The sequence below is a fragment of the Juglans regia genome, chromosome 15, assembly GCF_001411555.2.
Source record: "Juglans regia cultivar Chandler chromosome 15, Walnut 2.0, whole genome shotgun sequence".
NCBI lineage: Eukaryota > Viridiplantae > Streptophyta > Magnoliopsida > Fagales > Juglandaceae > Juglans > Juglans regia.
This window is the reverse complement of record NC_049915.1, coordinates 11,881,409-11,909,050: the sequence shown is the minus strand read 5'-3', so window position 1 is coordinate 11,909,050 and position 27,642 is coordinate 11,881,409. Positions and strand designations below refer to the sequence as shown.

General features: G+C 37.3%; 1 protein-coding gene across 1 annotated transcript; it reads left to right on the top strand.

Moving 5' to 3' along the window:
- Positions 1-341: 341 nt before the first annotated feature.
- On the top strand, positions 342-25,848 carry LOC109012223 (dehydrogenase/reductase SDR family member FEY-like). The gene is made up of 8 exons (XM_018993755.2): positions 342-694; positions 787-907; positions 1,035-1,152; positions 9,135-9,271; positions 10,446-10,547; positions 23,378-23,470; positions 24,321-24,393; positions 25,076-25,848. The coding sequence occupies exons 1-8, from the start codon at positions 438-440 to the stop codon at positions 25,327-25,329; spliced, it is 1,155 nt and encodes a 384-aa protein (XP_018849300.1). The 5' UTR covers positions 342-437; the 3' UTR covers positions 25,330-25,848.
- The last annotated feature ends 1,794 nt before the right edge of the window (positions 25,849-27,642 follow it).

Genomic DNA, 27,642 nt, shown 5'->3' with positions numbered 1-27,642 from the left:
GTGATTTTATTATAGTAATTTTTTAATATTAATAAATATTGAAGTGATTTTATTTTATTTTTATATATATAATAGTGATAAATATTATAGTAATATTATTTTTTATTTATATATAATAGTGATTTTATTTTTTATTTATATATAATAGTGATAAATATTATAGTGATTATAATTTTTATTTATATTTAATAGTGATAAATATTATAGTAATTTTATTTGTTTATAACAGTGTAAATATTATAAAATATTTATGAATATTTATGAGTAGAGAAGTAAGTATTTTAAAGTTTTTGGTATGTAAAATATTTTCATAAATACGTGTCGAGAGTAGTACCATACGTAAAGCAGTCGACGTAGATTCCACCGCAGCATTACCAGCAAAAGGAGTGCCCATCTTGAATTGTTCGCTCTTCACTGAGAGGGTTTGAGAATCTGAGATGGCGTCGTCTGCATCAGGGGAAGTGAAGGAGGAGGAAGAGGAGAAGCTGAAGCAGAAGCAGAAACAGAGGAGGACGAAGAAAGAGAGGTTGGGATGGATAGAATGGGTGAGAGGGTGGTTCAATGTTTTATACGAAATGCTGTTCCAGAGAATTATCGCCAGCCACTTGCAGAACCCTTTGCCTTTACCTCCCCTCAGCGATCTCACCTGCATTGTCACCGGTTCCACAAGCGGTATCGGCCGCGAAATAGCCAGGTTCTTGGCTCCCTCACCGTGTCTGGATGAATCTTATCTCCAAATCAAAGAAAAATTTGTTTGTTTTTACTCTTTTTTCTCGTTTGGAATAGGCAACTGGCGGAGGCTGGGGCGCACGTTGTGATGGCTGTGAGGAACCCCAAAGCGGCTAGCGAATTGATCCAGAAGTGGCAGAACGAATGGTCCGGAATGGGCCTTCCTCTCAATATCGAGGTTATTGGCCTCATAAACCTCTATTTTAGCATATTGCAAATTTTGTTTACTCAAAATGGTACATCATAATAATATGCTTTTGTGGTGTACATACTCACCTATATTGATGGTGCTAATTGTATTTAAGGTGATGGAGCTTGATCTTCTCTCTTTGGATTCCGTTGTGAGATTCGCCGAAGCATGGAATGCACGTTTGGGACCTTTGCACGTTCTTATTAACAATGCGGGGATATTTTCCATCGGAGGTTAGTCTTTAAGATGTCCCTGCATTATTTGTTTTCTCGTCATGGTCTTGAATGACATATTAACCACCCTGGGAAATTTAGACCACTAGTTTAACTTCTGGTTCATAACCGCATTATTTATCAATCTGTATGTATGTGCTTTGTTTTTTTGTTTGGGAAAGATGTTCATTTGATCTGTAGTGGTTATGCATGTGTGTGTGTGCGCGTGAGAGAGAGAGGGAGAGGGGGGAGGGAGGTTCAAACAATTCAAACTGATCTGAGGTCGCTGAACAATGCCAAATTAAGCTTGATATGGTTTTGCTACTCTGTACCCGTGCTCAAGTTAACCTTAACAGCTCCCCTTCCAGCTAATGGAACTGAGTCAAATTGCATTGTTCTTAGTGGACAATTAAATCAGTCAGCTTAATTCTCCAGTATCTCTCTCAAATATGTCGTGATCTATTCCAAAATAATGTCCTTTTAAATCTGGAGCAACATCTATTACATTGAGATGTGTTAGTTTTAGAATGAAAAGTAAACAGAGAATCAAAAGGGAAACAAAGAGCACGAAGGAAGATGGAGAAGGTGTGAAAATATTCCTCTATTCAGTACAGTCTTTCATTGTACAGTGATGGTCTAAATATACACGAAATGATCTGTAACAAACTAACTGATTTCTACAGCTAATAAAGATATTTACTGAGAATTAATAGAGTAAAAATCAAAAAATAGGAAATGTATGGAAAGTACAATATTAACCCTTCGCAAACTATTTTTTTATCTTGTAATAGCCCCCCACAAGATGGAGAATAGAGGTTCACTATTCCCATCTTAGACAAGTGTTGCCGTATAAGGTATGAGGGCAAAGCCTTGGTAAAAATGTCAGCTAGCTGGCTGTTTGAGGCTACATGAGCTGTGGTGATGCTTCCCTCTTGAATTTTGTCCCGGATTAAGTGACAATCCAATTCAATGTGCTTCGTTCTTTCGTGGAAAACAGGATTGGCAGCTATGTGGAGAGCTGCTTGGTTGTCACAATGTAGTAAGGCAGCCTGTGGATGAGAAACTTGAAGATCATTGAGTAGATATCGCAACCAAGTAATTTCAGAACATGTAGATGCCATAGAGCGATACTCGGCTTCAGCGGAGGAGCGAGAAACAACGGATTGCTTCTTGGATTTCCAAGAAACAAGTGAGTCACCAAGAAACACACAATAGCCGGTAACACTTCTACGTGTGTCAGGACATGAGGCCCAATCAGAGTCACAATATGCTTTGATCTGAAGCTGAGAAGAAGATGAAAGCAAGAGGCCTTGACCAGGAGCAGCTTTAATGTAGCGAAGAACCTTATGGGCTGTGGTCAAGTGTGAGGTAGTTGGATGATCCATAAACTGACTTAGTAGCTGGACAGCATAGCATATATCAGGCCTAGTAATTGTGAGATACAGCAAACGACCTATAAGTCGTCTATAAGTGCTCGGGTCAGATAGAGGAACTCCAGTATTTTTGCTAAGTTTGAAATTCTGCTCAAGAGGAAGCTGGAGAGGTTTGCTGCCAAGTGTACCTGAGTCCGCCAAGATGTCCAAAGCATACTTTCTTTGGCATAAGTGAATCCCTTTTGAGGATCTAGCAACTTCCAAGCCAAGAAAGTAGCGCAAACAACCAAGATCTTTGATCTTAAATTAGGTGTTAAGAAAGCATTTAAGAGATGCAATAGAGGATGGACAATTTCCAGCAACAATAATGTCATCTACATAAACTAGAAGGGCAGTAAAGGAAGTGCCATCTAATTTAGTAAATAAACTGTAATCAGCTCTAGATTGGTGAATACCAAAGGCAATGAGTGAGGAGGAGAATTTAGAATATCATTGCCGTGAGGCTTGTTTGAGGCCATATAAACTTTTGAGAAGTTTGCATACTTGGTTGGGTCCCCCTTTGTTGTAACCGGGTGGTTTACGCATATAAATCTCCTCGTCTAAATCTCCATGGAGAAATGCGTTATTAACATCAAATTGGAGAAGAGACCAGCCATGAATAGCAGCAATGGACAGTAAAACTCTCATAGTGACAAGCTTGGCTACGGGGGAAAAAGTCTCGGTATAGTCTATTCCTTCTTGTTGGGTAAACCCCTTTGCCACAAGCCGTGCTTTTAGCCTTTCTATAGACCCATCAGCATTAAATTTGGTCTTGTAAACATATTTGCAGTCAATAGCCTCTTTTCCAAGAGGTAAATCAGTGATGACCCAAGTATGATTTTGTTCTAAGGCTAACAATTCAACTTCCATGGCTTGACACCATCCAGGATGTTTCACAGCTTGTTTATAAGTAATGGGATCAGAAATGGTTGAAATAGAAGTTGAAAAAGCAGTAAAGGCAGGAGAAAATTTCTGATAAGATAAAAAATTGGCAAGAGAACAAGGACTACCAGGTATAGCAGTGGACAGCAGTTGAGAAGGGGTTGGAAGTGAGGTCTGGCTGCAGTGAAACTCTTGCAAATACTGTGGAGCTCTTCTTACTCTGGTGGACCTGCGTAGAGGAGGGTTAGTGGGGGTATAAGGGGTGCAAATGAGTGGTGAAGATGTTGGGGAAGGGGGGTTAGATATGGGTGATGTGTCGGGGGCAAGTGGGGGTGAAGAGGTGGCTGTATGCATTGGTGTGATGGATTGAAAAGGTAGGACAGAAATGGGAAAGTCAAGTGTGTTAGGTAAGGGTTGTGTGAAAACAAATGTGGGATTAGAAGAAGAAGTAGGTGAGTGATTAGTCATGGTGAAAGGAAAAGTGGACTCATGAAATATCACATCCCGAGAGATGAAGGTTGTTCTTGACTCAAGGTCAAGAAGTTTGTAGCCTTTAGTGCCAAAAGGGTATCCAAGAAAGATGCACATGCGACCTCTAGGGTCAAATTTCTTCCTACCTTGATGGAGGGTGGAAGCAAAACAAAGAGAACCCAAAACTCTTAAGTGAGAGTAAGATGGTGGAGAATTAAATAAAAGTTCAAATGGAGTTTTGTTGTTAAGTAAAGGACTAGGGGTCCTATTGATGAGGTATGTGGCTGTCATGACACAGTCATTCCAAAATTCAAGAGGGAGGTTGGCTTGGAATTTTAAGGCCCGAGCTACATTGAGTATGTGTTGATGTTTTCTTTCCACAACCCCATTTTGTTGGGGTGTGGCAACACAACTAGTATGGTGAATGATGCCTTTTGTATTGAAAAATTCTTGCATTTGAAACTCTTTGCCATTATCACTTCTCAGAATTTTTATTTTTAAATCAAATTGAGTTTCAATCAGGTTGGCAAATGATATGATGCTTTTTCTGGTTTCTGCTTTATTGTGAAGGAGATAGAGCCATGTACTTCGGGTGAAGTCATCGACTATGGTGAGGAAATAAAGAGAACCATCATAGGCAGGGACAGAACTTGGTCCCTAGAGATCACAGTGCACCATTTCAAAGGGTTTAGTCATTTTATGTGTGCTATGAGGGAATGAAAGTCTGAAATTTTGCTAATGGACAAACATAACAAGTTTTTGTATTAAAATCAGAGATATGATCTCTTACAATAGGATATGTAATCATGTGTAAAACGGGAAATGAAGGGTGACCAAGGCGACAATGCCATAGGTCAGCAACATTATTGGAAGTAGTAACAGAGGCTGTTATGGAGTTCTTGGTGAGGGACTGAAGTGTGGTGACCAGAGTGGATGGAGAGACATTAGTATTGAGCAAGTAGTAAAGACCATTCCTCACTTCACCCTTCCCAATCGTTGTCCAAGATAGAAGGTCCTGTATGAGACAAAAATCAGATAAGAACACTAGGCAACAAGTGAGTGTGGCAGCCAATTTTTTTGCAGAAATCAAATTAAATTTGAAAGATGGGACACATAGAACTTCAGTGAGGAGAATGGAGTGAGTTAACTGGACTGTTCCAGTGTGTGTGACAGGGACATTTGTCCCATTTGGTAATCTGACTGAGTGAGAAATATTTGCTGTAATGGTGGTCAACAAAGAGGAACAGCAGACCATGTGGTCTGTTGCGCCTGTATCAATGATCCAATGTGCAAATTGAGAGGACAAAGTGTCGTGTGTGCTGGTGGATAAGCAAGGAGATATACCAGAAATGTGAGGAGTGGAAGTGGAGGGAAAGTTGGATTGAATCTGATTAGCAGAGGGCTGAACAGCAGTGACAAGCTCCCGGGGTTGAAGTAAAGCCACAAGTTGTTGATATTGAGCCTTAGTAAGACCTACTCGAACATCACTGTCATCCTCTAGGTCAGAAACATTTTGAGCAGCAAGAGCAGATGGACTTTGAGATTTATTGAACAATTTATGGCCAGGTGGATAGCCATGAAGCTTATAGCATTTCTCCATTGTGTGTCCAGTCATATTACAATGAGAACAGATAGGTGCCTCAGCATTACCAGCTTTGAAACAATGTTCAAAAGTGTGGCCAGTGATTTTGCAATGGTTACAGTAAGGTCGGTCTTTCTTGGATTTAGATTGGAGAGAAAATTTGTTGGAAGTGGGGTAAGGGTGTCTGATGGCAAATGCCATGGAGTCAGGTGAAGGAGAGACAGAGGCCATTTTATAGTGACGTTCTTGTTGTTGAATGAGGGAAAAAACTTTGGTGAGTGGAGGTAAAGGGTCAAGAAGCATAATCTGATCCCTAACAGGCGAGTAAGTGTCATTTAACCCCATTAGAAATTGAAAAACACAAATCTCTTTGGTAACGATCAGATAAAATTTTCATTGAACCACATTTGCAAAAAGGAGTAGGATCATAAATCAACAACTCATCCCATAGGGTTTTTAGCTTGCCGTAATAAACACTTACAGTGTCTGATTCTTGAAGAAGGCTAGCTAAGGTCTTCTTGAGCTGATAAATTCGAGGTCCGTTTTGATGAGAGAAACGATCCTCAAGATCAAGCCAGATCTCACGAGCGTCATCAACAAATGCCACACTAGATTTGATGGAAGGGCTGATGGAATTTTGTAACCACGAAACCACCATATCGTTGCAGCGTTCCCATAGATCAAAGAGTGGATTATCTGGGTCAGTGGGTTTAGAAATCGATCCGGAGATGAAGGCTAATTTGTTCTTCGCGCGAAGTGCTCTGCGCATCGCTCGCGACCAGGTGGAATAATTTTCACTGGTGAGTAAATTCGTGACTAAAATCACGGCGGGGTTGTCACCAGTGTCTAGACGAAATGGGTTGCTAGGGTCCGTGAGGTTAAGATATTGGGTCAGATGTACGGCATGGTTGTTGTTTGAAGGAATGCGTGAATGAACAGAAGGGTGGGTGGGAGAAGAAGACTCGTCTGAACTGTCGAGGAGATCCTCCATGGATGGTGCTCTCGAGGCTCTTGATACCATGTTAGTTTTAGAATGAAAAGTAAACAGAGAATCAAAAGGGAAACAGAGAGCACGAAGGAAGATGGAGAAGGTGTGAAAATATTCCTCTATTCAGTACAGTCTTTCACTGTACAGTGATGGTCTAAATATACACGAAATGATCTGTAACAAACTAACTGATTTCTACAGCTAATAAAGATATTTACTGAGAATTAATAGAGTAAAAATCAAAAAATAGGAAATGTATGGAAAGTACAATATTAACCCTTCTCAAACTATTTTTTTATCTTGTAATAAGATGTGGTAACTAAGGTAGATTGTTCCTGTGAGGAAGAATGAAGCAGAGCACCTCGACGACTCCCCTCATCTTGAAGCAAACACCTATCAAAGAGATGGAAGGGGCTTGTTTCTTGAGGTCTGAACTTTAAAAAAATTACATTCCAAATTAAATCCGGCAAGGAATCCATAAATGAGTCTCTCTTCCAGTATTTTCGAGAATTCAATTGTGTTCACTGCATACTCAATTTGTGAAATTTTCAGTAGAGATTTGATTCCTGCACAAAGCACAAAGCCCGTAAAAAGAAGTTGCTCCTGACCACCCAGCTTAGGTTGTCCCATGAATTTGACGTTTCAGTTCATAGATTTGTGTTGCATTCCCTAGTCGTATAAGTTTGAGAGGTTGCATCCCAAATACCTTTTCCAGTGTTGAGAAACATTCCATTGTCTAATCTCTGGTTGCTTTGAGAAACAAAGTCCATTGACTAATCCAAAAAACCTTTTCATATGTGGGAGCATCTAATTTTGGTTCTTGAGTCTTAATATACTAGTTGTGTTTGAGCTCTTGGCCAGTTGGACAAATCTAGGCGGTATTTCACAAATCACAGCTATGTGGAAGATGGTTCCTATATGTATTATGTGGTGCTTATGGTAGGAACATAATGACCGGACGTTTGAAGACAAGGAGCGTTCATTAGAGGAGCTTAGATTACTTTTTGCCAGAACTTTATTTCTATGGGCCAAAGCTGTAGATTTCAATGGCCTTGATCTTCATGATTTTCATGTTTCCATTTCTACTTCCTAAATACGTGGTACCTCTTGTATACCCTCTTGTGTACTTGGGTTCTGCCTATTATTATTAATACAATCAATTTTACTTATAAAAAAAATATACTTGTTGTGTTTTGCAGAGTTAAATTTTCATTCTGGGAGGTCATGTGACTCTCTACCCTTATTCTGAGGCGTGACTCCTCTTTGGCTTTTAAATCAGACATCCAACCAAATAGCTCCAATACACAATAGCTAGACTTAATAAATATCATGTTCTAAAGCTAGTCAATGCAAATCATACCACATAAACAAGACAAGTAGAGCAGTCATCTTACCTAATAATTAGTGCAAACACTAGGTCTAGTGATGGGTTATTTTTTAAACTGAAAATATTACTCATTCAGATTTTTTGTCATTTCCCCTTGCACTGAGTGACATGTCATTTTCCCTTGCATTGAATGGCATGTTGGTTCTTTCATGTTAGAGGATTATAATTCCTACATGTCACATGATATATCATTTACTCATACAACGTTTCTTTCTCCTATTTTCACCGCTGTCCAAGCACTAGAACTACCATTACTACCACCAAGAACTACAACTTTTTCTTTTTAATGAATTTTTTATAAGTAAAATAGTTTTTTTTATTAATACGAGAAATAGGCATAAACCAAGTAAATAGAATGTATACAAGAGAATGCACCTAGTTAGGAGCTAGAGATCCAAGAAACATCCTATAAGATGCCAGTTACTCTCGTGCATATTTTCTTTTTCAGATTTAACTAAAAAAAGAAACAAGAAGAAAATTTGGAAGGATGATCTTCTATTTATCTCAAACAACATTGGTGGGTAAGCACACGAGATTTGATCAAAACCCTAGGCTACACTTCTGTCAGCGGCAGAATTTGTCTGGTTGACATTAGCAACTGCAGAAGATAACATTTTTTTTTTTTTAGGATTTGATTGCTCTGATGTCAATTTGAAGAATATAGAGTATAGAAGAAAAAAGAGAGGAGAAATTACCTTTGTTTATTTCTCTTGATCATCAATCAAACTTATCTCATTGATCAAAAAAATAATTATTTTCTACTCCAAGCCCTAAAAATGATCATTGTGACCGCTGGGTCCTCCTTTTGGAAGAGTTAAAAAGGTAATTTCTCCTCCATGTGGACACGCTATTCGTGTATATTTGAAAGTTTATTTATAGAGTATATTTGAATGTTTATGTATAGATGCATGTTATATTGTTTCTTGAATCAGTCAAATTATGTCTTTCTCATTTGCTTCCTCAACAACAGCAGGTTTAAGCTCTATGCATTCCTAGAACTTCTTTTTCATCCTTGCACTTATCATTCTTGTTTGACAATTTCCACTGTTGTTGAAGTAGCTTTACCATTTTCCGCAAACTGACATGATTGGGATTTTATGTCTTGTATTCTTCTTTTATATGGTACTCTTTCCAATATAAATTTTATAGCTGTTTTCAACAATTTGGGTGCTTTCCTATCTTGTTGTCTGTAAAGAATTTGAATATAGACTATTGATGTTTAATATAATAGTTGTTATGGTTTTGTCTATTAAATGATATGAATGGATTTGTTGTATCCAGAGCCACAAAAATTCTCAAAAGATGGGTATGAAGAACACATCCAAGTGAATCACCTTGCTCCAGCATTGCTGTCAGTATTGCTGCTGCCATCTCTTATCAGAGGCTCTCCGAGTCGAATCGTTAATGTTAATTCCGTTGTAAGTTCCACCATGATCATTCATACCAGTGATCTTCCTTCTGTCATTGGCTGCTATGACAACTAATTTTTGCAAAGCATAGAGTTTTCCAGCACTGTTGGCTGGAGTATGGAATAGATTCATAGAAAGTATCCTTAGAAAGGGATGAGAAAAGAAAAAAAAAAGCAAATCTATATTTTTGTCTAAAGTACATTCAATAATTTATGATTTAATTGTATTGCTTCTCTCCTACAATTTTTATTTTTTCTTATTGTATTACTCATTATTATGGTTAGCAAGCTGTTAGAAAGGGGGATTACTGACTATCCTTTCTTGCACCTTTTTCTCTGCTTCGGAAAAGAAATACGTGTTAACTAGATGTGTGTTTTATGTTTTCTTGTTTTGTTTTTCTTTTTTATTGCTGTGAAAGTTGATAAAGACGTGTAGGCAACAAAACTAGGCATGTATGGGAATTAACTGCTAGAATTCTCCAAAAAACTGAATAATTAAGGAGTATTGCTATATGTATTTACAATTTTACTTACGAGACTCATTTTGTTAGTTTTCTTTTGAAATTCAAATTTCATGGTTTTCAGCATATTAATAACTGACATGTGGAGAAGTAAGTTTTTTGCAAGTTTTTCTTAAGTACATTTAGCATTTTCCATTAAGGAGTTGCAACTACTGAGTTTCATTGCACAAGGAACTCTACCGTTTACGGTCAATAATATTTGCAAACTTGCTATTATTTCCCATTTGTCAGTAAAGGCATAGCGAGTGAATTTCAAATATGGCTAGTTTTGCTAGATATCCAAATTAAACACAAATGCATGTTTATGTTTCAAAGGTTGCATTTGGGTAGTGAGGTGATCTCAAATATTTTTTTTTTATAAGTAATAAGAAATTTTATTGATATAAAGATAGGCGTAAGTCAGGTACACCGGAAGTATACATGTGAAAACACCGCTTTAAGAACTAGAAGATCTTAGATATTCTGTGAGTAGTAGTGAAAAGTAGGTAAAAAATAATAATAAAATAATGAATAGTAATGGAGTATTCTGAGAATACTCCACTACCCAAACTAGCAAGTATAATAAAGTAGCACTTAATAATACATTGAACAACATGTGAAGCATTCGTTTTTTATTGGTCTTCACTTTTAAGCTTGAGAGTGGCCTGCCTTTTTCCCCTTCAGATGCATTATGTTGGCTTTGTTGACGTAGAAGATATGAATTGTGTTTCTGGAAAAAGGAAATACACGAGCTTAGTGGGATACACGAGCAGCAAGCTAGCAGAGGTACACTTTCAATTCAATATTGAATCCTTCAAATATATGTGGGCCCGGAAAATCTCTTGCATTCAATTATGGTTGTTTTCAGACTTCATATTCGAAAGATAATTTTAAGAATCTTGTGCTATTTTTTGGGTTGTTGTTTTAATTTATATCTCTTGCGTGTTTTATGATATTGGGTGTACTAAGCATGCTTGAACTGGTACTATTGGGCACTCTGTTTTTTTCTATACCTCCAGGCTCCCTTCTCCTAGAGAAATAATATTTGTGTAACGATCCAAAGAAAGTGTTAGCTACATATGCACTATAACTTTAAAAAGACTAGTTAATGTTATAATTTGAGTGCCTTGGAATTATTATAAAAGATCTTTTCCATCCTAGACAATGTGAGATCTCATTCACCACCTCCTACACCTTCTGTTGGGAATAACTGTATATCTAAGACTAACTCGAAGTATAGTAGCGGAAATAAACGAAAGAAATTGATGACAATCATATAGAAAGAACACCAAAAATTAAGTGGTTCGACTTAAAGTGAGCCTACGTCCACTGGTGGGGTCGGTATCGGAGATTTCACTATCAACAAAGATGGAGTACAGATGAATAATACAAAACTTCACAAGGAAGTTATCTCTCAAACTCACTCTAACTTCTCTCTCAAGAAATCACTAAAACTAGACAAAAAATGATTTCTGAAGTGTTAAAATCAAAGGAGGCGCCGTTTGATATTTATAGGAACAGTGAGAATTCACTTCTGTGAACATTGGCTCGAGCGAACACTCGAGCAAGTGTCGAGCGAGCGTAGGTTTTGTAAACTTCGCTCAAGCCAACAGACGAGCGATGTTGAGCGAAACTCTCGGACTGAATATCGCTGGAGCTGAATGTCGAGCGAGGGTTGAGCGAAGCTCTCTGTCTTCATATCGCTCGAGCTGAATGTCGAGCGGTGCTTGAGCGAAGCTCTCTGTCTGAATTCGCTCGAGCTGGATGTCGAGCGAATGTCGAGCGAGGCTCTCTGTCTTCATACCGCTCGAGCTGAATCTCGAGCGATGCTTGAGCGAAGCTCTTTGTCTGATTTCGCTCGAGCTGAGTGAACCTCCTCTCGAGCGAACATACGACACAACACTGTTTCATCTAAATTCAAGCCACCTCTTAACAAATCTCCACCTTGGCTTGAACTCTGCCAATCTCAACAAAAAATCTCTGATCACAAAACCAATCCCCACCACCAAATCCCTTACGGGAATCACAAAATGCGAACACCAATCAAGTCCAAACAAAGTTTGAACTTGTATATTGCAACTGGCTTAGTCATCATATCTGCTGGATTCTCTGTAATAGCAATCTTCAGAATCTGTATAACACCTTCTGTAACAATCTCTCTAAGAAAATGATACCTGACATCAATGTGCTTCGTTCTCTCATGATACATTTGATTTTTAGTCAAATGTATTGCACTTTGACTGTCACAGAATACTGAGATCCCATCTTGCTGTAAACCCAAATCATTGATCAAGCCTTTCAACCAAATGGTCTCCTTAACAGCCTCTGCTGCTGCCATATACTTTGCCTCTGTAGTTGATAAAGCAACAGTGGATTGCAGTGTTGCTTTCCAATTAATAGCAGACCCACACAAAGTGAAAAACATAACCTGTCAATGATCTTCTTTTATCTAAGTCTCCAGCATAATCTGAATCAACAAAACCAGTAACTTTGGAACTGAGATCGACATCTCTATCAAATATTAAGCCAAAGTTCAAGGTTCTCCTCAAATACCTGAGTATCCATTTCACAGCCTGCCAATGAGTCTTACCCGGATTAGCCATATACCTACTAACTACGCTCACGGCCTGTGAAATGTCTGGACGAGTGCAAACCATTGCATACATGATGCTGCCAACTGCACTGGAATAAGGAACACTAGCCATGAACTGTTCCTCTTCATCTGTATGAGGAGATAGGGAAGCTGAAAGCTTAAAGTGTGTAGCAAGTGGTGTACTTACTGGTTTGGAATCAAACATTCCAAATCTCTGAAGCACTTTCTCAATGTACTTTCCCTGAGACAAGTACAACTTTCCAGCTTTCCTATCTCTGAAGATTTCCATCCCCAAAATCTTCTTTGCAGCACCTAAGTCTTTCATTTCAAACTCATTTCTGAGTTGGGTCTTTAACAAACCAATGTCAGATATGCTTCTAGCAGCAATAAGCATATTATCAACATATAATAGCAAATAAATGAAAGACTTATCAGATAATTCCTTATGATAAACACAACTATCATAGTAACTTCTCAAATAACCATGATCAATCATAAAGGAATCAAACCGTTTATACCATTGCCTTGGAGACTGCTTCAAACCATATAATGATTTCTTCAATCTGCACACATGGTCTTCTTTACTTTCAATAATGAACCCCTCTGACTGATGCATATAAATGGTCTCGTCAAGCTAACCATGTAGGAACGCTGTTTTAACATCAAGTTGCTGCAGCTCTAAGTCATACAATGCTACTATAGCAAGTAGCAATCTTATCGAACTGTGTTTCACCACTGGAGAGAAGACTTCATTGAAGTTATTAAGAGGTGGCTTGAATTCAGATGAAACAGTGTTGTGTCGTATATTCGCTCGAGCGGAGGTTCACTCAGCTCGAGTGAAATCAGGCAAAGAGCCTCGCTCGACATTCGCTCGACACTCAGCTCGAGCGAATTCAGACAGAGAGCTTCTCTCGATATTCGCTCTACACCCAGCTCGAGCGAATTCAGGCAGAGAGCTTCGCTCGACCCTCGCTCGACATGCAGCTCGAGCGATATCCAAGTCAGAGAGCCTTGCTCGACATCGCTCAATTGTTGGCTTGAGCGAAGTGTACAAAACCTACGTTCGCTCGACACTCGCTCGAGTGTTCGCTCGAGCCAATGTTCACAGAAGTGAATTCTCACTGTTCCTATAAATACCAAACGGCGCCCCCTTTGTTTTTTACACTTCAGAAATCCATTTTTCTCTTGTTTTTAGTGATTTCTCAAGAGAGAAGTTAGAGTGAGTTTGAGAGATAACTTCCTTGTGAAGTTTTATATTACTCATCTGTACTCCATCTTTGTTGATAGTGAAATCTCCGATACCGACCCCACCAGTGGACGTAGGCTCACTTTGAGTCGAACCACTTAATTCTTGGTATTCTTTCTGTGTGATTGTCATCAATTTCTTTCGTTTATTTCCGCTACTATACTTCGAGTTAGTCTTAGATATATAGTTATTCCCAACAAACTGGTATCAGAGCTTGGCTCAGGGTGATCTGGTGGGATGGCTATGGCCAAGTTTGAAGTGGAGAAATTTGACGGTTAGAACAGTTTCAGTTTATGGCGCATCAAGATGAAGGCTTTACTGCGACAACAGAGCTTGTCAAAAGTATTAGAAGTGTCGGTATCTGACGATTCTCCGGCTCCTTCAAAAGAAGAAGAAGAAAAGGTACATAGTACTATTCTTTTGTCACTATCTGATGGAATTTTAAGAGAGGTTGCTGACGAGGAGACTGCAACTGGTCTCTGATCGGCACTTGAGAATCTGTACATGAAGAGATCTCTCACCAACCGTTTTTATTTGAAACAACGGTTATACACTCAAAATGAAGGAAGGTACTCTTATTTTTGAACACTTAGATGAATTTAATAAAATCATTATGGATCTGAGAAATATAGATATTAAGCTTAAAGAAGAAGATCAAGCGTTAATTATTTTATGTTCATTACCCACATCTTTTGAGAACTTTGTGAATTCCATGTTGTATGTTAGAAATACAATTTCCTTAGTAGATGTAAAATCTACTTTGAATTCTAAGGAGTTGAGGAATAAATTGAGTGTGAAGAACACTAATGAACAAGCTAGTGGCTTGGTTAAGGGGTCCTCAAGCAGGGGTAGATCGAATGACAGGGGTTTAGAGAAGTATAAGGGGAAATCCAGGGGTAGTTCACAAACAACGTTTAGTAAGAAAAACGTCAAATGTCATTACTGCCATAAGTTTGGTCACTACAAGAATGAGTGTCCAAAATTGAAGAACAAAGAGGACGGCACTAGTTCCTCTAATGCCGTTAGTGTTGCTGATGATAGGTCTAACGACCTAGATCTTGTTCTAGCCATTAGCGACTCTAGTAGTCGTTTTAGTGACAAGTGGGTCATGGACTCCGCTTGCACTTTTCATATGTGTCCCAAGAGGGACTGGTTCACTAACTATGAATCAGTCAACGGAGGCTCCGTTCTGTTAGGGAATGATATGGCTTGTAAAATTGCTGGGATTGGTTCAGTCAGAATTAAGATGTTTGATGGAATTTTCCGGACATTGTCTAATGTTCGACACATTCCAGACCCACTTGTCACTAAAGCGACTACTGGAGTCGCTAATTGCTAGAACAAGATCTGAGTCGTTAGACCTATCATCAGCAACACTAACGGCATTAGAGGAACTAGTGCCGTCCTCTTTGTTTTTCAATTTTGGACACTCATTTTTGTAGTGACCAAACTTATGGCAGTAATGACATTTGACGTTTTTCTTACTAAATGTTGTTTGTGAATTGCTCCTGTATTTTTCCTTATTCTTCTCTGAACCCCTGTCATTCGATCTACTCCTGCTTGAGGACCCCTTAACAAACAAGCTTCTAGCTTGTTCATTAGTGTTCTTCACACTCAATTTATTCCTCAATTTCTTAGAATTCAAAGCAGATTTTACATCTACCAAGGAAATTGTATTTCTACCATACAACATGGAATTCACAAAGTTCTCAAAAGATGTGGGTAATGAACATAAAATAATTAACGCTTGATCTTCTTCTTTAAGCTTAATATCTATATTCCTCAGATCCATAATGATTTTATTAAATTCATCTAGGTGTTCAGAAATAAGAGTACCTTCCTTCATTTTGAGAGTGTATAACCGTTGTTTCAAATACAAACGGTTGGTGAGAGATCTCTTCATGTACAGATTCTCAAGTGCCGACCAGAGACCAGTTGCAGTCTCCTCGTCAGCAACCTCTCTTAAAACTCCATCAGATAGTGACAAAAGAATAGTACTGTGTACCTTTTCTTCTTCTTCTTTTGAAGGAGCCGGAGAATCGTCAGATACCGACACTTCTAATACTTTTGACAAGCTCTGTTGTCGCAGTAAAGCCTTCATCTTGATGCGCCATAAACTGAAACTGTTCTGACCGTCAAATTTCTCCACTTCGAACTTAGCCATCCCACCAGATCACCTTGAGCCAAGCTCTGAACCAGTTTGTTGGGAATAACTGTATATCTAAGACTAACTCGAAGTATAGTAGCGGAAATAAACGAAAGAAATTGATGACAATCACACAGAAAGAACACCAAGAATTAAGTGGTTCGACTCAAAATGAGCCTACGTCCACTGGTGGGGTCGGTATCAGAGATTTCATTATCAACAAAGATGAAGTACAGATGAATAATACAAAACTTCACAAGGAAGTTATCTCTCAAACTCACTCTAACTTCTCTCTCAAGAAATCACTAAAACTAGACAAAAAATGATTTCTGAAGTGTTAAAATCAAAGGAGGCGTCGTTTGGTATTTATAGGAATAGTGAGAATTCACTTCTGTGAACATTGGCTCGAGCGAGTATAGGTTTTGTACACTTCGCTCAAGCCAACAGACGAGCGATGTCGAGCGAAACTCTCGGACTGAATATCGCTCGAGCTGAATGTTGAGCGAAGCTCTCTGTCTTCATATCGCTCGAGCTGAATGTCGAGCGGTGCTTGAGCGAAGCTCTCTGTCTGAATTTGCTCGAGCTGGATGTCGAGTGAGGCTCTCTGTCTGAATTCGCTCGAGCTGGATGTCGAGCGAGGCTCTCTGTCTTCATATCGCTCGAGCTGAATCTCGAGCGATGCTTGAGCGAAGCTCTCTGTCTGATTTCGCTCGAGCTGAGTGAACCTCCGCTCGAGCGAACATACGACACAACACTGTTTCATCTGAATTCAAGCCACCTCTTAACACCTTCTATACCCAAAACCCTAACATTTTCATCAGGCCATTCTATTGTAGGTGGCACGGCTCAAGTTCTACACTTCTTGCTAGCGATCAACTCTAAGTAGTAGACTAGTCAATGTTACAATTAGAGTTCCTTGGAATTATTATTAAGGGTAAAAACTTCTCCCTCCAAGGAAATGTGGGATTCTATTCACCATATATGGAATCTGGGTTATTACTATTAAACCATATGGTAACCACAATTTTGTAGGATGCTGTTGAAACATATCTTGAGAAGTCTTTCCCATGTAGGACAGATTCCTCCATGTAGGACAGACTTAAGGAATCTGTCTATGTGTACTTTTGGGATTTGTAGAATGTTTGGAAGTTGATTTGGTGTCAACTTTTTTTTTATTGGCTTTGGGTGTTCGAGAACAAAGTCCCAACTAATCTCGGGGGTGTACTGGCCCTCAGCAAGAAGTTTCCCGCAAGTGCACCTCGGGTAAGTCAAGAGGAAGTTCTCCCATTCCGATGGCCCCTAAAAATTATTTGCACCCAAGATGATTTGAACCTTAGACCTAGAGGAAGCATACCACCAATACCAAGGCCTTTACCACTTGAGCCAACCCCTAGGGCTTTTGGTATCAACTTTAAAGGCAAAAGATCTATTCTTGAAGAAATCGGGGGCAGTATTTTCTATGTAGTAACGGTTTTAAAGGTGTGTTTTTATTTTTTATTTGATACTGATTGGCTTTGGAAAGTATATGTTGTTTTTGGGTTTTTATAGATGTTTGAGAAGAGCTACAATTTAGGGTTGAACGACTAGAAAGGTGTTGTAACTTATAGGCTGTTTGGGGGCTGTAAAAAGTAAAATGAACAGTGCCCAATGCTCCAAGAAGAAGAGAAAGAGAGCTAGAGGAAACACGCACATACGAAACATACCTAGAAAATTACTCAAAAATAAATATTGGGGGAGATTTATAAAACTTCAGATCTACCCTTGTGTATGTAGAATTATTGACAAATCTCAAACTAATATCTCAATGTAAGAACTTTTCTAACGTTAGGCGCTTATGATATCCGCTTTGAGACCACATTGGTTGTGTAACTGGACGTTGCATGCAGGTTTAGCACACTGAAAGCTAGAAGCCAACAAAATTGAAAATCATATTCAGGATAGCAACTTGACATTTCTTCCATGGCAGCAATGGCAAAATTGCCAAAATCATTAGAAATCAAGTGGGTTCCACTAAAACATACAACGCGATATGCTTTACATTGAAAGCCCCAAATGGGAAAAATAATGACATTTCATTCAGAATATGATATTACTACTGGTGAGCAATGAATACATACCTTACTGAACCCACGTAAGTTGTGTGGACTGACTTAACCTCTTGAGACTTACATTGTATCGCTCACGCTTCTTCACCAATTGCCATTTCAACGATCCTTTTTCCTTCTCTAATATTCTGAATCAAATTCATGTCCTGTTCTCCACACATTTTATTATTATGAGAAATAGAATAACATCCAAAAATTAAATATGAGAATAGAATGAAGTATAGTGGTTTCACAAACTATAAAAGTATGTTGGTTTCCAGAAATGTCTTAAAAAAAAAAGAACCGAGATTTGTTTATCAATGTCTCATTTGAACAAGGCTTCAGATGCGATTAGGTAATTTTAATGTGGTTGACAGCTATTTGACACAACATTCAAACCTGCCCACAAATGTCCTTCAAACAATATATTCCGTTGGCCTAGTGGCATCTACCCTGGTCCTTAGGGACCATTGGGCTTTCAGTTGGGGGGTTCCAAATCCCCCTCACAATGAGGCTCTAATGCTCCCCTCAAAATTGCCTAGCCAAAAAAAAAGTGTTTTGCATGATGTTTCTCGGATTGAGGATTTTAATCAACATTCAAACTATATATCAAATGTGAATGCCATTATTCAAATGACAACGAGCAGTTTGTAAATTTGTCGTTTTAAAGCAAAAACAAACTGATCATTGTCTAACTTGCAACAATTTAACTATCATAGTTACTTGCAATTTTTTAACTTCAGAGCAGTTGTAGTATTTAGTTTATACTTACAACCTAAGGTGCAGCCTCAATGCCTCGTGGTCAAACAATGGGTTTGTACCTCTTCCTGGATTTGTGAGAATTCTTGGAAATTTTTTGAGATGTGTTTTGTATTGGGTTTTGTAAAAATAGATAGATAGAATGGAAAGTTGTTTCAATAAAGTTTTTGAGATATGTTTTGGATTGTTTTTGTGAAACTAGGTATGTATAATGAAAATTTATTTATTTTTTAAAACGGGTTTTTTATTGGTTTTATAAAAATTGTTTTGGTTTTTGTGTTTTTGTAACAAAAACCAATGCAAATGATCAGATTAAAAGAAGTTTGAGAGACAATTTTTTTTGGAGTTCAATAAATGTTTGGATTGGAAGAGGAAAATATTTCTAAAAATTTTTGAAAAACTTGTGAAACTAAAGATACCGAGTCGCATGCCATACGAAATGATTGAGATTGATTTTTAGCTGCATGATGGCATCTTTATGAGTGCATGCCAAGCTTCAGTTCTCATGCGACATGACTCATTAGATTTATGTTCTATTTTACTATTGCTGTGTCATCTGAATCTACCAAAACAACTTATGGAATAATAGTGGCGATGAAAGAGAAAACCCATCCTTAGTTGTAAAGGCTGGCCCATCTCCCTTCCAAACTATGACTAAAGGAAAGATCTATCAAGATACTGTAATATCAATATATTATGTTTATTTAGCTGCTACTACAATTTATAATACTACTGTAGTAGTAATAATAATAACAATCCGACATTTAGTTTTTTTTAGTATTTTTAATTTTTTATCAAAATAATTAGAAATTTGCATGGATGAACACCTTAGCTTGCCATGGATAAAATGTCGTGATGTATTTTTTGCCTTTGCACTAAAATGGTAAATTTAAAAGACATATATGAGTAGTCCCTTTTGGAACCAGGCCCTTTCTGCGCTGTTGATAATATGGAGAGAAAAATAATTTCACTTCACTGGCATGGAGGCTACTACTGTTGAGCTTAAATTGTTATTCTTATATGCATTCAAGACTGTTGCCTGCCTTTTGCCCTACATTCCGTTTGTGCACACTAGGTTTCTCCCCTTTTGCAGTAAAATATGTACTGGTTACCAGAACTTTTTTTTTCAAAAAGAACAAAAAACCAAAAGCTATGAGGGGAACTAGCAGAAAAAGTTCAATGTATGAGGTATTTGGCAACTTCTCTGAATGACTTTAGCTTTGCTTTAGGATTATTGTTTGGATTCATGTTGTTAAAGGTATAATTGTACCAACTACCAAGTATACCCCATGAGGGATAATCGTCTAATGTAACCTAAAGCATATACAATGCAGGCAAGAGGGTAGAGAGTTATTAGCCCTACATTTTCACTTCCAAATCTTGTTCTCTCTAAAACCTTGAGATCTCCATCATATCAAAGCAGGTTGTTAAACAAGGTGTCACCCTTTCGTAGTTTCCCTTTTTTCTGTCCTTTTCCTAAAAAATTGAATCTATTGGTGGCTGTGGTTGGTGTGTGTGGCTGTTGATGGCCGGTAATGCCACCATTGTCACTCGGTTAGTAGGGGTCAGTGCTAGTTTTCAATCCTTTGTGCTGGTTGATGGTGCACCAGTGCTCTCAGTGAGTATTAGTAGTGTCTTTTAAGTGTTATGGTGCCTGTAAATATGGTTGCTAGCTCTCACCACTGTATGTGGTGTAAGTTGGCTTCGTTGAGTAGATTAAAGATCTACTTATATTGAATCTTGTTGGGATACTTATATTGAATAATGGCAGGGCATATTCAATCTTTGAAGGCAATCTTACTATGTTTTGAAGCGGCATCCGGATTGAAGATAAACCTTGCTAAAAACAAAGATGGTTGCGGTGGGTGAGGTAAGAAATATTATAGGATTGGCCAACATATTGGGGTGTGTGGTTTCTTCGCTACCATTGAAGTATCTTGGTCTGCTGTTGGGAGCAACTTTCAAAGCCAAGACAATTTAGGAGGAGGTGTTAGAGAAATTAGCCGGGTGGAAAAGGTTGTACTTATCGAAAGGGGGGTGAATCACACTTATAAAGAGCACTCTTTCTAACCTTCCCGCATATTTCTTTTCTTTATTCCCCCTTTCGGCGAGCATTGCAACTAGGATTGAGAAACTCCAGCGCAATTTTTTGTGGAGTGGTCTAGGTGATGAGTTTAAATTTCATTTAGTTGGTTGGGATAGAGTGTGTACTCCTTTGAGAGATGGTGGGTTGGGAGTCTGTAATGTGAGGTTTTTCAATAAGGCTCTATTAGGGAAATGGTTGTGGCGTTATAATCATGAGAGGGAAACCTTATGGAAAGGGGTAATTGATGCGAAGTATGGGAGTGCAAGGGGGGTTGGTGTTCTAATGAGGGGAGGTGGGCTTACGGGGTAGGGTTGTGGAAGTATATAAGGCAAGGGTGGGGGATTACTCGCGTAACACTCGGCTGTGTTTTGGGGATGGCAACAGAATTAGCTTTTGGGAGGATGTGTGGGTGGGAGATTCGGCTCTTAAGGATGTTTATCCTAATATTTTCATAATTGCACGAGATAAGGAAGTTATGGTGGGTGATGTGAGGGCAATTAGTCATGGTTCATAGGTGTGGAATATCAACCTCACTAGGTAGGCACAAGATTGGGAAGTGAGTGTGCTGGAGAAGTTCTTCAACTTGCTGTATAACATCACTGTTGGGGTTCCAGCTGAAGACATGATGGAATGGAGACCTTCTAAGAAAAGGAAATTCTCGGTTTGCTCTTTTTATGATATACTTTCAGCTCAAACTAGGCCCGATTTCTTGTGGAAGAACATATGTGAGGAGTAAAGCACCTCCCAAGGCTGCATTCTTTGTTTGGACAGCAGCTCTAGGGAAAATCCTAACCATTGATAATCTAAGAAAGAAGGGAATTATAGTTATGGACTAGTGTTGTATGTGCAGAAATAGTGGGGAATCGGTAGACCATTTACTACTACATTGTAATTTTGCTAGAGACATATGGAATTACTTATTCAGTAGTATGGGACTAGCTTGGGTAATGCCGGGAAGGGTGGTGGAACTACTAGCTAGCTGGAGAGGGATCGCAGGGACACCACAGATTGCAGCAGTGTGGAAGATGGCTCCTATTTGTATTTTCTAGTGTATTTGGAGAGAACGAAATGATAGACTTTTTGAGGATCATAAACGTTCCTCGGAGGATTTTAGGATATTTTTTTGGAAGACTTTATTTATGTGGGCCATTGCTTTAGAGTTAAATGGTCTCAGCTTCCATAACTTTCTTGTAACAGTTTCTAGTTCTTAATTTGGTGTACTCATATGTATACTTCCGGTGTACTTGGGCTATGCCTATCTTTCTCAATACAGCTACTTATTACTTATAAAAAAAAAAAAAATCTTGTTGGGAGGCAATTTGGTTACCTGGAAGAGTAGGAAACAAATACTAGTTGTTCGGTCAAGTGCAGAAGTTGAATTTAGAGTAGTGGCTCACACTCCTAATGAGTTGACATGGTTGCAACACTCTCTTTAGGAGATTGGTTTCTCCCATCTCCAACTCCTCTCCATTCATCCTGATGATCAAGTTGTATTGTACGTTGAATTTAATTTTGTATCTCCTTTTGTCACTTCATTCAAGATAAGATACCGAGTGGAGATATTTCTACTCCTTTTGTGAAATCTGAGGAGCAACTTGCAAATATGTTTACCAAGTCTCTATGTCATAATTAGTTGAAGTTTATTTGTTCCTAGTTGAGTTTTTATATGTCCTCCAGCTTAACCCCTAGGGGTTCCCTCAAGTGGTAAAAGCCTTGGGCTTGGGGTATGTTCCCCCTAGGTCTAAGGTTCAAATTTGCTTGGGTGCAAATAATCTCTAGGGGGCCCATCGGATTGGGGGATTTTTCCCTTGAATTACCCGAGGTACACTTATGGGAAACTCCTTGCCGAGGGCCTCTGCACCCCAGGGATTAGTCGGGGCGCTATTCCCCGACACCCGGTGCCAATAAAAAAAAAATGTCTTCCAGCTTGATGGGGAGTGTTAGGGGATATTGTACTAAGTATGGTCAAATCCACCCTAAAGTATCTTTATCAAAAAAAGAAAATGGTCAAATCCACCCTAAAAAATATAATATGCAATAGCTAGGGGGTAGAGAGTACTTGGGCTTGGGCTAAGCCTATTATTATTAATACAATCGTTTACTTATCAAACCAAAAGCTAGAGGGTAGAGAGTGACTTTAGCTATTACCATGATTTTTCACCGAGTTCTTTTTTATCTCTGAAACCCTAAGATCTACAAATGTCAATAATAAACATTCAACAGTGTCATCAGTAATAGTAGTAGAGCAAGTTAACTCATATATTCTATGAAAAGATCAAAAGAGGGCTTCATTAAGGCATGCTGGAAAAGTTTCTTTCTGAGGTTACATTAGCAGATTTTAAATAACTAACATCCTTAATTACCTATATTTCCAAAGAAATAATTGGTCATGCTTATCTACATTGTATACATTGTTACTTTTCACAATCATAAAGTTTTCATCTTTTATACTAATTTGTCTTTAGCTTTAGCCAAGACCTTCTTAAGGTGTGGTTCTGCCATTTGAGTGCATACCTACATTACCATAATTATTCTGCCTTTCATTGCCCTTGTGGTCAATCCTTTTTCCTTTTCAGTTCTGCTACCATCACTGTTAGCTTCTTAAATTGGAATATTAACTCTCAAGCTGCAGGATCATACATAGTGAAAAATGGATTATCATTGTAAACAACAAATTGAAGGGGGAAGCTTATACATTGCAGGTTATGTTTAGCAGTGTCCTCCACAAGCGGCTGCCTGCTGAAGCTGGCGTTAGTGTATTATGTGTATCTCCTGGAATTGTCCATACAAATGTTGTAAGTCTCTTGTCATATTATGCTTACTTGCCCAGGAAATCTGCTCACATAAAGCCTTTACACTACTTTCTGTTACACGTAAATACCGAGATCCTCTCCACTACCGCGGGCTTGAATGTTTTGGCTTTGATGGTAACCCAGTTTGAGAATCCCATCATTTATACCTTGTTTCAACATTATAGCTTGGCACTATATAACTGAAGTGTGCATTTTTTTTTTTTTTAAACCCTCACTAAGGTGGAGGAATAACCATGAATACAACTTTTCCCAAATTAACCAGAAAACACCCCTCAAAAAACAAGTCTACTGATGAATATAAGGTATACCCCATCTATCCATACGAACAAGCCCGCGAAATCTCCCCAGACCAAAACATCTCCTAAAAAATCCCTTACCCTACCATTGACCCCTTCTTTTGCCAGAAAATCAGCAACCAGATTAGCCTCTCTAAAAATATGACACACTCGAGCGTTGAGAGAAGTAACTGAAGTGTGCATATGGTTGTGTATAGTCAAAAAACAAATTATCTTACCGAGCTAAAATGTTGGAGCCTGAAGAACCTCACCTGTTGATTATACATGGTTAATTTATATGCCTGTACTCTTAACAAGTGTATGGGCCTGGAAAATGAAATGTGGGACCTATGTAGGGGCCCTAACCAGGCTATTCTGTTTATTTAGTTTAGCCCATTTGATTACGAGAATTGTTCTCAAGAAGTTCAAGGTTTTCTTGATAGTCTTTTCATTCACTAAATCTAACAAAAAGCTCAACATATTTGCTTCATAATCTCAAAATGTTGCTGTGTTATATATATTCTTATTTTCATGGTTTTAACTATATTTAACTGCAGGCCAGGGATCTTCCCAAAATTGTTCAAGCGGCTTATCATCTGATACCCTATTTTATCTTTAATGCCCAAGAAGGTGAGTCTTCTAGGATCGTAGTACATCCTTTTTACCTTCTCAATTATATAGGGTTACTGGGTCTTCTATAAACATGGTGTTGTTAATCTCATTGATGCATTAATATCTTCTGATTTCTCCGTCATCCAGAGTTGGGTAACAACGATATGCATGCGTACTCTTCTTGTTTATGTTCCTTCCTCTCATCTTTAAGTCCTAGTGTCTTTTCATTAACCAAATGAACATAAAGTTGAAGGGGATTTTGTTGTTGGACCTGATAATTCGTGAGAAGTGTAGATATCTTTCCAAAGGAGACATCTCTTTCTTATGCAAGCTGATAACCAATTATTTAAAGGCCCCTATAACTTTGACCTGTTTTACTTCTTTTAGATGCGGCGCGGGTATGAGCAAAACATTATTACATTTTTCATCCTAATGTGGGAATTGAAGAGTTTCTTAAAAAAATGGTGTAGCCATCACTATTTTTATGACGTGTACACTATATCCTCCCATAGTGGCAACAATCGACAGTTTATAACTGTAATCATTCCAATAAAATCTCAAGGGCTTTTCAAGTAAGGAACAGAAGAATATCTTCATGTATAATGAAGACAATAAAGAAAGAATTAGTGTTAAATACACCTAGATTATTCTGCAACTAAAAATGCAAACTGACATCATAAGTCAATCACTGCCATTTCAGGTTCAAGGAGTGCTCTTTTTGCAGCCACAGATCCTCAAGTCCCAGAGTACTGTGAGTTGTTAAAAGCAGACGAGTGGCCCGTTTGTGCTTTCCTTTCTCAAGATTGTCGTCCTACAAATCCTTCAGAGGAAGCACATAACGTTGAGACATCATACCAAGTTTGGGAGAAGACATTAGAGATGATTGGCCTTCCTTCAGATGCTGTGGAGAGGCTTATAGAAGGGGAAGAAGTTATATGCCGATATGGAAGGTAATGATCTGTTTTAATATGTTCACTTTATTATTGAAGTGCTAAATCATATTCAAATGGGTGCACACTTACCAAACATTCATCCAAGATGCTGTTAAGGGATGTTTCTTTAGTTGATTGCAAAGTGATGGCCATTCTCTCTATGAAATGGACGGGAAAAACTGAAACGTCCATCATTCTGCAACACCTGCTGCTATCACCATTTTGTTTCCGTGGCAGCCCGAAATTGAATAGGTGCATATTTAATCTTTGTTCTCTGGTCATCTTGTCTCTGTTGCTGTACACTCATGTTGTTGTGAAGTTCCAGAAAAAAAGGTCATTAGTTTGGACAATGCTAACACAAAAATAACAAACAATTAGGATCCTACCATGTCTCTATGGTTATGAATTGATTTTACATATATATCCGTCTGTTGTCTGTATAAGCTGCAAAAACTAGCCTCTTGAATAGATTTAGCAACTTCCAGTTACATATGAGCAGGCTTTGCCCATCAAAATGATATTTTATTGTCCTTTACCTCTATATCCAATAGAATTAATCTTCTTATCAGTCACTATTCATTACCTCATATCCCACACCCTATGAAAAAAGAAATAAAAAGCTTTCAAGTGTGGGGTGTGAAGGTGAATAGTGACTAATGTATAACAAAGCCCGGGTTAACGCCTTTTTTTATTTTTTATTTTTTATATTTTGGTGGTAGATATATATATATATATATATATATATATATATATATTCAACCTCCCTTTTGGGATTTATTCAGCTAAGTTTAATCTTGATTCTTGACTCAGATTCATTTTGTTCGATGATTCACTTGTAAATACAAAATTATAATCAATTATTAAATATTACTATTCAAACAAAATTCCGTTAGTATTTGTAAGTAAACATTTTACTATATAAAGTTATTTAGCGACCATCTTAATTAATATCGTATATAATTTTTGAAGCAAGAGCCTTGTTCCTGTTGAGCCACGTCATCTAGTTTTATGTCGAATGTAAATAATTTTGGTAGTTCAAGTTTTAATTAATTTGAAAGGTTATGTTAATGAATATTATGTTATTTAGATTTTATAAATTCGAGACGTTTTTACTTCTTTCATATATGACTTTCTTTCGTTTATATTTAGGACTTGTTTGGAAAGTGGGATGATATTTTCTCATCTTATTTTATCTCAAAATTTATCGTAATTTTCTTCTCAAATATCACTAAAAAATAAATATTTTTTAATTTTAAATTTTTAACTTTTTCATTTAATCATTATTTAATTATTACAATTTTATCAAACTTTTAAACAAAACACAAAAGAAAAATACAACTTTATCAAATTTTAAAACTAAAATTATATTAAAAAAATTATATTTTAATAATATTATAACTTTATAATATATTTTTTTTTAATTTTTTTTCATTCATTTTTCAAAATCAAATAAAATATCTTAACTCAAATTATTTCATTATTAATCACAAATAATTTTATTATTATTCACATAATTCTCATCTCATATTATTTTTCAAACAAGCCCTTAATCGATTACAATTAATAATCAAAAAGGTTGTGACAATCAGTTGGTGCACGATTATATATCAATATTAACAATAATATATATATGTAATTAAGTTAAACTTGTAAATTTACAATAATACATTTAACTACATCAATAGTTTTTATTTAAAGCTAAAATAATATATTTAATCAAGTTACTTTTATTTAAAATTAGCAAGCGGGTCTTTTAAAAGGAAAAATGAATCTGAGAAACAGAGTAAACATGACAGTAAACTTTATTTTCTTAAATTACTTTAAAAAGTAAAAAATTTTGGATTCAGAAATAAGTTGAGATGGGTTAGAATAGTTTGTAAATAGTAGAATAAAAGTTGAATTATTTATTATATTTTATGTGAAAATTTGAAAAAATTGTTTTAAAATTTAAAAAAGTTGAATTGTTTATTATATTTTGTGTAGAAATTTGAGAAAGTTATAATTATGAGATGAGATAAGTTGAGGTGGGTTGAGATGGGTTATGAATACAAAGGAGGCCAGAGATGGTTCCTCAACCCCCCTTTTTTTTTTTCATTAACTTTTTGCGGTAGAGGATATAAAATGAATCTAAAACATTTTATGTATCTTTAAAATATTTAAATATATTTAAACTTAATTATTTGATAATATTGCAAAAACAATGGTTCACAAAGATGGGCGTTTCAACTGTTTTTTTTTTTTTTTAATTCAGAAAACGGTATAAAATGAATCTGAAACATTTTTACATCTTTAAAACATTTAAAACATATTTTTAAATCTTATATAGTATTTTAAT